The sequence below is a fragment of the Haematobia irritans genome, chromosome 1, assembly GCF_050003625.1.
Source record: "Haematobia irritans isolate KBUSLIRL chromosome 1, ASM5000362v1, whole genome shotgun sequence".
NCBI classification, from domain to species: domain Eukaryota; kingdom Metazoa; phylum Arthropoda; class Insecta; order Diptera; family Muscidae; genus Haematobia; species Haematobia irritans.
This window is the reverse complement of record NC_134397.1, coordinates 173,232,749-173,245,223: the sequence shown is the minus strand read 5'-3', so window position 1 is coordinate 173,245,223 and position 12,475 is coordinate 173,232,749. Positions and strand designations below refer to the sequence as shown.

Sequence of the window (12,475 nt, the reverse complement as noted above, 5' to 3'; positions counted from 1 at the left end):
TGCGTTGTCTTGGTGGAACAACACTTTTTTGTTCTTCATATGGGACCGTTTTACCGCGATTTCGACCTACAAACGCTCCAATAACGCCATATAATAGTCACTGTTGATGGTTTTCCCCTTCTCAAGATAATCGATAAAAATTATTCCATGCGCATCCCAAAAAACGGAGGCCATTACTTTCCCGGCGGACTTTTGAGTCTTTCCACGCTTCGGAGACGGTTCACCGGTCCCTGTCCACTCAGCCGACTGTCGATTGGACTCAGTAGTGTAGTGATGGAGCCATGTTTCATACATTGTCACATATCGACGGAAAAACTCGGGTGTATTACGAGTTAACAGCTGCAAACACCGCTCAGAATCATCAACACGTTGTTGTTTTTGGTCAAATGTGAGCTCGCGCGGCACCCATTTTGCACAGAGCTTCCGCATATCCAAATATTGATGAATGATATGAACAACACGTTCCTTTGATATCTTTAAGGCCTCTGCTATCTCGAACACCTTTATTTTACGGTCATTCAAAATCATTTTTTTTTGATGTTTTCGTCGGTAACCACCTCTTTCGGGCGTCCACTGCGTTCACCTTCCTCCGTGCTCATTTCACCACGCTTCAATTTTGCATACCAATCAATTATTGTTGATTTCCCTGGGGGAGAGTCCGGAAACTAATTATCAAGCCAAGTTTTTGCTTCCACCGTATTTTTCCCCTTCAGAAAACAGTATTTTATCATAACACGAAATTCCTTTTTTCCATTTTTTTTCACAATAACGAAAGTTGCTTCACAAAAGACGCTCTATCTCACAAACTAATTGACTTAAAGACGTCAAATTTTGACACGAATCATTTCAAGGTTGGTACTATATAAAAATAATATGCATTTAATACTAGCGACGCCATCTATGTGTCAGACCGGGGACTTATTAGCCAACGTGTTAAAGACTGTTTTCGACTACAATCGTTTCCTTCCAAATATAACATTTTCCTAAACAAAAGGAGAAACAATAATTTTTAATAAGTTTTCTTCGATTTTACAAAAAAAAAAAATTTACTTCAATCACGAAATTAATTGATTCAATTGATTTTTAATTGAAATGTCTTCAGAAATGATAGTATCAATTAAAAATTTAATTGAAAGTCAATTAAGAAATTAATTGATCCAATAAAAAATTAATTGATAATTTTAAATTTTGTTTCAATTACAAAATTTTTTGAATCAATTAAATTTTAAATTTAATATTTTTTAAAACTCAATTAAGAATTTAATTGGTAACATTTTCCTGGAAATTTGTTCTGTGTTAATAAAAAAATCATGCAGTTAGTAAAATATTTTATTTAAAACTTTCTAAAATAAACCTAAATTTTTGTATAACAATAATGAGCTTCCTTTTGTTTGGAACTCAATATTGGAAAAATTCCTTTAGTTTTATGTAAAATATTTTCTATATTTCCATAGAAGAGTAGAAAAAATATATATGTGTTTAAAAATTTCCTTAATCAGTATCCTATTTCAAACTTTCTCTATTTCATTCATGAACGACGAACATTTGTCTTTTTGTTTTGCAGATGTTTGAAATCCATTCATAAACTATGTTGCCCCAAATACCATTGGACAAAAAGTCGAAATGAGTGGACCATCTAGGAAAACCATAATGTGAATGCCAAAAGGAATTTTTGTGAAAACCCCAGCGTTCTAGTTACAATAACCATATTTGCTTCGAGTCATATATGAGTGTCTACTACCGCAGAGGCAAACAAATCGCCGCGGAGAAATATCAAAGATTCACAGGTGAAAGATATCGAAAACACAAAGTGGAAGTGGAAGAACACTTAGCCCACTTTTACAAAATGCAAGAAGTTTGCACTACACTGGAAAGCCAAATGGGCGCACAGATCAAATCCGAATCACCGCTAAATGCCATGCAAGTGCAGACTGGTCAGACCATAGTGCCTGGAGGAGCAACATCACAGGTGCAACAGCAGCATCAGCAACAGCATCAAGCTGCTGCTGCCATGATTGCCAATAAAATGGGACCAAACTGTGATAAGAGAGTTGGAGGAGGAGGAGGCGGAGGTATAGTAGGTTCTGCTGGTGGTCTAGTGGGCCATGTTGGAGTGGGAGGTGGCAATGGTGAGCAACCATATTGGATGACAGCCTCTGAGGGGGGTTTCATTAACTCACAACCCTCCATGGCCGAATTTCTAAATCAATTGAGTCCCGAAAGTCCAAAAATGCTTGGTGGCGGTATGGGTAGTGGCGGAGTAACACCAGTTGGTGGCGGCGGCGGATATCCGGTAGGTGTTGGTGTACCACAAACACCAGATGGTATGGATTCAGTACCCGAATATCCCTGGATGAAAGAGAAGAAAACCTCACGTAAGAACAGTAATAACAGCAATCAAGGTAAGTGCAAAGACCACTCGTATCTATTCCATAGAAATAATGCAACTTAAATTCAAAGAATAAAACTAACAACAAAATTCAGATGGCCCTCAAAAAACAATAACGGTCAGAGTAACAATTAAGTTGTTCACAGACATCCATCCATCCATCCATCTGTGTGTTGGGAATAGTTACATGTTGTGTAAATGGATGGATGGATAGACGGATGAATAGCTAGGTAGGCAGGTCGTTGCCAGCCACCAAGATGAAAAGTTGTCAGAATAGCCGAAACGAAATGAAAGCAAACCCGCCTAAATGCGAAACTGTCATTAATCACTGAAATCAGTGCAATTTGCCCTTAAACCATCGCCAACAAACAAAACCAGATGAAGAAAATCAAAAACGAACCGATGAACTCTTTCCAAGCATATATGTAGCACCACAATATAATCAGACGGCGCCGGATCTTTTTTTAGGGAATCTCATTTGCTTTGTTTTGGGCTCATTTCGTGTATTCGTTTCTTATGCTGTTTTGGTTTTTGGCCCTTTTATTAGTCGATCTAATTTTGCCATTGTTATCGCTGTTTTTGATGCAAGCCCAATTTTCTTCTTGATCGGGCACATATCAAATGCATCTGTACTATGATGCAGTTGATCTTCTTATTCTTTTGATATCAAATAGGTCCCATTTAAAATTAAAAAAAGTATTACCTTCGCTACACTATAAACAAAGAAAATTTCATTGAAATCGAGCTAACGAAGTTGTTTGTTTTTTTTTCATTAATCCTATGAATTTTTGTTAGGTACACCGAAAGACAAATTCACGAAAATGTTTGCAATTAAAGTCTTAATTGAGTTTTAAAATACATTCAATTAAACATTTTATTGATTCAACAAATTTTTTAAGTGAAATAAAAATCAATCACAAAAATTAACAGTATCGATACTATCATTTCTGTGATTGAAGACTTTTCAATTAAAAAATGAATTGGATCAATTAATTTTGTGATTGAATCAAAAAACAATTTTTTTGTGTGTAACAAAGAAATGATCTTGGATTGCGAACAAAAACATTTCATTTATGAAATATTTTCTCTGACATAATTTAAATTGCATTTTGTACCAATATCTCGTACGGACAAACAAAAGTGTAGAATTATCCGGTTTAACTTCTGCTCAAAATTTTTAAAATGTTGGATAGTCGATTGTTCTTAATTTTGAAAAGGTGGAAAATATGAAAAGTAGACTTTTCCAAATTAAAAAAAAAAAAAAACAAAACTGAAAAAAGTCGATTTTTAAACTTCCAAAAAGTTAGAAGCTCGATCCTTTTTTAATTTGATTGCTGGCTAGTACCCGGCTTGTTGAACTCTAGTACCCGGCTTGTTGAACTCAAAATTTTTTTCTACAAAAAATTTTTAAAAATTATATTTCTTTAAAAAATTCTTCAAAATGTTATTTCTATAGAAAATTTTGTCAAAATGTTATTTCTATAGAAAATTTTGTCAAAATTTTATTTCTATAAAAAATTTCCTCAACATTTTATTTCTATAGAAAATTTTGTCAAAATTTTGTTTCTATAGAAACATTTCTCAACATTTTATTTCTATAAACAATTTTCTCAAAATTTTGTTTCTATAGAAACATTTCTCAACATTTTATTTCTATAGAAAATTTTCTCAAACTTTTATTTCTATAAAACAATTTTCTCAAAAGTTTATTTCTATAGCAAATTTTCTCAAAATTTTATTTCTATAGAAAATTTTGTCAAAATTTTATTTCTATAGAAAATTTTGTCAAAATTTTATTTCTATAGAAAATTTTGTCAAAATTGCATTTCTATAGAAAATTTTGTCAAAATTTTATTTCTATAGAAAATTTTCTCAAAATTTTGTTTCTATAGAAACATTTCTCAAAACTTTATTTCAATACAAAAATTTTCTCAAAAGTTTATTTCTATAGCAAATTTTCTCAAAATTTTATTTCTATAAACAATTTTGTCAAATTTTTATTTCTATAGAAAATTTTGTCAAAATTTTATTTCTATATAAACTTTTCATAAAATTTTACTTCTATATAAACTTTTCTTAAAATTTTATATCTATAAAAAATTTTCTCAAAATTTTATTTCTATTCAAATTTTTTGTTGTTGTTTATTTTTATAAATTTTTTCTCAACATTTTATATCTATAGAAAATTTTGTTATAATTTTATTCATATAGAAAATGTTCTCAAAATTGTATTTCTATATAAACTTTTCTTAAAGTTTTATTTCTATAGAAAATTTTCTCAAAATTTTATTTCTATAAAAAATTTTCTCAAAATTTTATTTCTATAGAAAATTTTCTTAAGTTAAGTTTCTTAAGTTTTCTCAACATTTTATATCTATAGAAAATTTTGTCAAAATTTTATTCATACAGAAAATTTTGTCAAAATTAAATTTCTATAGAAAATTTTGTCAAAATTTTATTTCAATAGAAAATTTTGTCAAAATTTTATTTCTATTGAAAATTTTATCAAAATTTTATTTCTATAGAAAATTTTGCCAAAATTTTATTTTTATAGAAAATTTTGTCAAAATTTTATTCCTATAGAAAATTTTCTCAAAATTTTGTTTCTATAGAAACATTTCTCAAAACTTTATTTCGATACAAAAATTTTCTCAAAAGTTTATTTCTATAGCAAATTTTCTCAAAATTTTATTTCTATAGAAAATTTTGTCAAATTTTTATTTCTATAGAAAATTTTGTCAAAATTTTATTTCTATAGAAAATTTTGTCAAAATTTTATTTCTATAGAAAATTTTGTCAAAATTTTATTTCTATATAAACTTTACATAAAATTTTACTTCTATATAAACTTTTCATAAAATTTTATATCCATAGAAAATTTTCTCAAAATTTTATTTCTATAAAAAATTTTCTCAACATTTTATTTCTATAGAAAATTTTCTCAAAATTTTATTTCTATAAAACAATTTTCTCAAAAGTTTATTTCTATAGCAAATTTTCTCAAAATTTTATTTCAATAGAAAATTTTGTCAAAATTTTATTTCAATAGAAAATTGTGTCAAAATTTTATTTCTATAGAAAATTTTGTCAAATTTTATTTCTATAGAAAATTTTGTCAAATTTTATTTCTATAGAAAATTTTGTCAAAATTTTACTTCTATAGAAAATTTTGTTAAAATTTTACTTCTATAGAAAATTTTGTCAAAATTTTATTTCAATAGAAAATTTTGTCAAAATTTTATTTCTATAGAAAATTTTGTCAAAATTTTATTTCTATAGAAAATTTTGTCAAAATTTTATTTCTATAGACAATTTTGTCAAAATTTTATTTCTATATAAACTTTTCATAAAATTTTACTTCTATATAAACTTTTCTTAAAATTTTATATCTATAAACAATTTTCTCAAAATTTTATTTCTATTCAAATTTTGTGTTGTTGTTTATTTTTATAAACATTTTTCTCAACATTTTATATCTATAGAAAATTTTGTTATAATTTTATTCATATAGAAAATGTTCTCAAAATTGTATTTCTATATAAACTTTTCTTAAAATTTTATTTCTATAGAAAATTTTCTCAAAATTTTATATCCATAGAAAATTTTCTCAAAATTTTATTTCTATAAAAAATTTTCTCAAAATTTTATTTCTATAGAAAATTTTCTTAAGATTTTATTTTTATAAAAAGTTTTCTCAACATTTTATATCTATAGAAAATTTTGTCAAAATTTTATTCATACGGAAAATTTTGTCAAAATTAAATTTCTATAGAAAATTTTGTCAAAATTTTATTTCAATAGAAAATTTTGTCAAAATTTTATTTCTATAGAAAATTTTATCAAAATTTTATTTCTATAGAAAATTTTGCCAAAATTTTATTTTTATAGAAAATTTTGTCAAAATTTTATTCCTATAGAAAATTTTCTCAAAATTTTGTTTCTATAGAAACATTTCTCAAAACTTTATTTCGATACAAAAATTTTCTCAAAAGTTTATTTCTATAGCAAATTTTCTCAAAATTTTATTTCTATAGAAAATTTTGTCAAATTTTTATTTCTATAGAAAATTTTGTCAAAATTTTATTTCTATAGAAAATTTTGTCAAAATTTTATTTCTATATAAACTTTTCATAAAATTTTACTTCTATATAAACTTTTCATAAAATTTTATATCCATAGAAAATTTTCTCAAAATTTTATTTCTATAAAAAATTTTCTCAAAATTTTATTTCTATAGAAAATTTTCTTAAGATTTTATTTTTATAAAAAGTTTTCTCAACATTTTATATCTATAGAAAATTTTATCAAAATTTTATTCATACAGAAAATTTTGTCAAAATTTAATTTCTATAGAAAATTTTGTCAAAATTTTATTTCAATAGAAAATTTTGTCAAAATTTTATTTCTATAGAAAATTTTGTCAAAATTTTATTTCTATAGAAAATTTTGTCAACATTTTACTTCTATAGAAAATTTTGTCAAAATTTTACTTCTATAGAAAATTTTGTCAAAATTTTATTTCTATATAAACTTTTCATTAAAATTTAATTCTATAGAAACTTTTCATAAAATTTTATTTCTATAGAAAATTTTCTCAAAATTTTATTTCTATTCAATTTTTTTTGTTTTTTATTTTTATAAACATTTTTCTCAATATTTTATATCTATAGAAAATTTTGTTATAATTTTATTCATATAGAAAATGTCCTCAAAATTGTATTTCTATATAAACTTTTCTTAAAAATTTATTTCTATAGAAAATTTTCTCAAAATTTTATATCTATAGAAAATTTTCTCAAAATTTTATTTCTATAAAACAATTTTCTTAAAATTTTATTTCTATAGAAAATTTTCTTAAGATTTTATTTTTATAAAAAGTTTCCTCAACATTTTATTTCTATAGAAAATTTTGTCAAAACTTTATTCATATAGAAAATTTTGTCAAAATTTAATTTCTATAGAAAATTTTGTCAAAATTTTATTTCTATAGAAAATTTTGTCAAAATTTTATTTATGTAGAAAATTTTGTCAAAATTGTATTTCTATAGAAAATTTTGTCAACATTTTATTTCTACAGAAAATTTTGTCAAAATTTTATTTCTATAGAAAATTTTCTCAAAATTTTATTTCTAAAAAAAAATTTCTCAAAATTTTATTTCTGTAGAAATTTTTCTCAAGATTTTATTTCTATAAAAAATATTCTCAATTTTTTTCTTTTGTAAAAGATACTCTAAATATAATTTCTATAGAATTTTTTTTTTCAAAATTTAATTACTCTTGAGAAATTTCTCATTATTTTATTTCTATAGCAAATTTTTCAAAATTTTATTTCTGTAGGTTAGGTTAGGTTAGGTTAAACTGGCAGCACGATTAAGATTCAGGCTCACTTAGACTATTCAGTCCATTGTGATACCACACTAACTAAAAGTACCTATTACATATGGGCACTTCTGTAGAAAATTTTGTCAAAATTTTATGGCGAAATTTTCGTATTTTTCGTGACCCATTGCGGTAGATGTAACCCTCTTTACAGGGTTCCTCAAAAAGCAAAATCAAAATATACATCTGTAACCATCTTTCGACAAACTGTTCACTGCTAATGAATGAATGGACTAACAATCGAGATATATAAGCAATGTCGATGCCTTACAAGTGACCAAACTCCATGTCGATATAAGCTAGAATGTGACCAATGTGTGGATGCGGTAAAGATCTGTTATTTACGATCATTTGTAATCATTTTCATGGGGAGAGACCCATCATCAACCATCAAATATGGACATCAAATGATATACGCATGGTGCATGTGATGCACTTTGTGCATTCGTCCGTCCATCCGTCAGTTAATGCAACCATTTGATTTGTATGTCTCCCCGGTCTGAATGCTTTGTATATGGACAATTTTATTCCATTGAGAGAAACACTAAAAAGAACAAAAACAACAATATCTCTATATTTGGAATAATCGAATCCAATGCTGTTGCCACTGCTTTTTGGCGGTATGGGTTTCAAATGAAACCGACAGAATTGAGAAAATTCATCATTATTATCATCATCTGAGTTTGATGGCAGCATGTCGAAGTCAATTTGTTGGTTAAACCCCTCCAGTAACCAAAATTCAAGCATCGTCGTTCATGTGATCAAATGTGTTTGTGGGATTAACTGGAATTCTTCTCATTTCTTGCATCCGCATAATTAATCATCATCACCATCTACATTGTCGAACATAGCAATAGTCTTCAATCCGCTGCTACACATCTGCACCATAGCTAGTGCAACATATACAAATACTTACCGTAGCAATCCCCCCACTCACCACAAGTGAAATGGATAGTTAACCCTGTTGGATATCTAACCAAATGTCCAAGTGGTGTTGACAAAACTTCAACATTCATCCAACATCAATTGAACATTTCAATTTGTTTGTTGTGATCTTTGGCGAAAGTGGTAGGGCTACTGTTTCTTGTTTTAAAATTTCAAAATTTATTAAAATATAACATAATCAGTAGGGAAATTTGGAATATGGACATTAGTGTATGTATACTTTATGTATGTTTATATGTATGTATATTTATTTACACTGAATATGGAATTTTTAAATTAGTTTTTGGAGTATGACCAACCGATTCTAGGTGAAAACTGAATTGCTTAGCCATATCATAGAGGGATTTTCGGCACACAAAAAAAAATCCTGAGGCCAAAGATTTCACATCCTTAATACAATAATTTTATAATTAGTTTAGATTAATTTAAGTTGACTGTCTTTGGCACGACTTATGAACTTTAAAAGCCGCTTAGAAAGGATCGGATCTTTGGAATTTTTAGTGCCAATTCTACTATCCAAAATGTTCCAGACGCAAAAGTCCAATGGGGATTTTGGTGGCCATTGTGCCGTAGAAATGAAACGAGCAATCTCATTTTTAAGCCATTCTTGACGCGTTCTCAATATTATCCAATGTATTACATCCGTTCTCGCAATGTGTTCAGCTCACGAGCAAGTTGTCTACTACTGCGGCGTAGATTTCGATCAAATCTGCCTTTCACTTTTCGGATCTTTTCAGGTGATATTACTTTTTTATTGGCTCGATGACAAGAGACCTCATTTTCTTAGCCGAGTTCGAACGGCGTTTCTCATTGCGCTGAAACCACTTAAAGAAGCTTTGAAACACCCAACATTACTGAAAGGGGATAATCCACCTCTGAAAAACTTTTTTGGTGTCCGTACACACATTATGCTGCAGGAGGTTATCAAATTGCTTCTCTGGATGTATAATTACAGAAAGAATGTTTCCTTACTACAAATTTACCAACGTTTAAAAACCATATCGTGAAGTTTGTCAAAACAAAATTTTATCATAATTTTATTTCTATAGAAAATTTTGTCAAAACTCTATTGTCAAAACTCTATTTTATTTCTCTTGAAAATTTTGACAAAATATTATATCTTAAAAAATTTTGTCAAAATTTTATTTCTATAGAAAATGTTGTTAACATTTTATTTCTACAGAAAATTTTGTCAAATGTTTACTTTTATAGAGAATTTTGACAAAATTTTATTTCTGTAGAAAATTTTGTCAAAATTTTATTTCTATTGAATATTTTGTCAAAATTTTATTTCTGTAGAAAATTTTGTCAAAATTATATTACTATAGAAAATTTTGTCAAAATTTTATTTCTGTAGAAAATTTTGTCAAAATTTTATTTTTATAAAAAATTTTGTCAAAATTTTATTTTTATAAAAACTTTTTCAAAATTTTATTCCTATAGAAAATGGTGCTAACATTTTATTTCTATAGAAAATTTTGTCAAATGCTTATTTTTATAGAAAATTTTATCAACATTTTTTTGGGAGCCACCGTGGTGCAATGGTTAGCATGCCCGCCTTGTATACACAAGATCGTGGGTTCGATTCCTGCTACGACCGAACACCAACAAGTTTTTCAGTGGTGCGTTATCCCACCTCAGTAATGCTGGTGACATTTCTGAGGGTTTCAAAGCTTCTCTAAGTACACGGTTGAAAAAGACTGTTTTTCATATGTTTGGCTATAAACATTATATGTTTGGAACACAAATTTTTAAACACAATATTTTTGAGTGCAAGCATATAATGTTCATAAACTAGCATAACATGTTTGGGACATATATGTTAATATGTTAGAACATATTATGTTTGGGACACAAAATGTTTGTAAATATAATATGCTTGAATGCAAACATATATTAATTTAGAAATAGCCTATAAACATATATCTGTTTAGTAGCTTGGAGCGCTATTTAACAGGGAGCGATATTGAATTAAGTTGGTGGTTGTTGCTTGTTATTACAAAATTAACATTTTATTTTTCCTTGGGCAATTGATCAGCTACTTCTTTGATCCTTACAAACTGTGTGGTCCGCTGTTCGAATCACCGTCCGGCAAAAGGTAAAATTAAAATAAAATAAAAAATCATAAAATTGAATAATTTCTTCTACAATGTTTGTATTACAGAAAAAGGTGCTAAGAACTAAAAAATCTCGTGGAAGTGAGAAAGATGTCGGGGAATATACAATTGGTCAGAAACAAAATTTTGAGCATTCAGGTCGAAAACCTATGTTGTTAGCACCTATATTACCTGTTTATTTTCATAATTCATTATGATTGTAAATATATAAATAAATAAATAAAATTTTGAGCACAATATTGTTTGGTAGAATTTTTTTTAAGCATATAATATTTTTGGGTGCAAAATGCTTCCAAACATATTATATGGTCACATAATAACATATTGTTTTTTGGAAGATAACATTATTGAATTTGAATGCAAAAATACAAAATGTTTGGAACTTAGACTACCCAAACATATATTGTTTAGACCAATATGCTTTCAAACATATTATATATTGGTAGAGATCAAACATATAAATGTTTGGGCAATACCCAAAAATGTATATGCTTGAAGCAAAATATGTTTGGGAGTATATGTTACAGAAGCGATTTTTTGTGAGGGTGTAGTTTCACTGCAATGTGGAACGCCGTTCGGACTCGGCTATAAAAAGGAGGTCCCTTGTCATTGAGCTTAACATGGAATCGGGCAGCATTCTGTGATAAGAGAGAAGTTCACCAATGTGGTATCACAATGGACTGAATAGTCTAAGTGAGCCTGACACACCTAACCTAACCTAACCTAACCTTTATCAAAATTTTATTTCTCTTGAAAATGTTGACAAAATATTTCTTAGAAAATTTTGTCAAAATTTTTTTTTTTCTATAGAAAATGCTAACATTTTATTTCTATAGAAAATTTTGTCAAATGTTTATTTACTTTTATAGAGAATTTTGACAAAATTTTATTTCTGTAGAAAATTTTGTCAAAATTTTATTTCTATCGAAAATTTTGACAAAATTTTATTTCTATAGAAAATTTTCTCAAAATTTTATTTCTATAGAAAATTTTGTCAACATTTTATTTCTATAAACAATTTTGTCAAAATTTTATTTCTAGAAAAATTTTTGTCAAAATTTTATTTCTATAGAAATTTTTATCAAAATTTCTATAGAAAATTTTGTCAAAAATTCATTTCTATAGAAAATTTTGTCAGGTTTTTATTTCTATAGAGAATTTTGTCAAATTTTTATTTCTATAAACAATTTTGTCAAAATTGTATTTCTATAGAAAATTTTGTCAAAAATTTATTTCTATAGAAAATTTTGTCAAAATTTTATTTCTATAGAAAATTTTGTCAAAATTTTATTTTTATAGAAAATGTTGTCAACATTTTATTTTTATAGAAAAAAAGTCGGTCGGTTTTGCTTAAAGTCCAACCTGTTATTTGGCATCATTTGTCAAATTATTTATTTCTATAGAAAATGTTGTCAAAATTTTATTTCTATAGAAATTTTTATCAAAATTTTATTTCTATAGAAAATTTTGTCAAAAATTCATTTCTATAGAAAATTTTGTCAGGATTTTATTTCTATAGAGAATTTTGTCAAATTTTTCTATAGAAAATTTTGTCAAAATTTTATTTTTATAAAAAATTTTGTCAACATTTTATTTCTATAGAAAATTTTGTCAACATTTATTTCTATAGAAAATTTTGTCAAAA

At 26.8% G+C, this 12,475-nt stretch overlaps 1 protein-coding gene across 3 annotated transcripts in view; it reads left to right on the top strand.

Annotated features, from left to right (window-relative positions):
* The first annotated feature begins 1,567 nt into the window (after positions 1-1,567).
* The window catches only part of pb (homeobox proposcipedia), a 234,447-nt gene continuing 223,539 nt past the window's right edge, over positions 1,568-12,475 (top strand). For all 3 annotated transcript variants that reach the window (XM_075292141.1, XM_075292142.1, XM_075292140.1), the window contains exon 1: positions 1,568-2,402. In XM_075292141.1, coding sequence (XP_075148256.1) covers positions 1,727-2,402 — 676 coding nt within the window. In that variant the 5' untranslated portion in view covers positions 1,568-1,726. The remainder of the gene's footprint in view (positions 2,403-12,475) is intronic.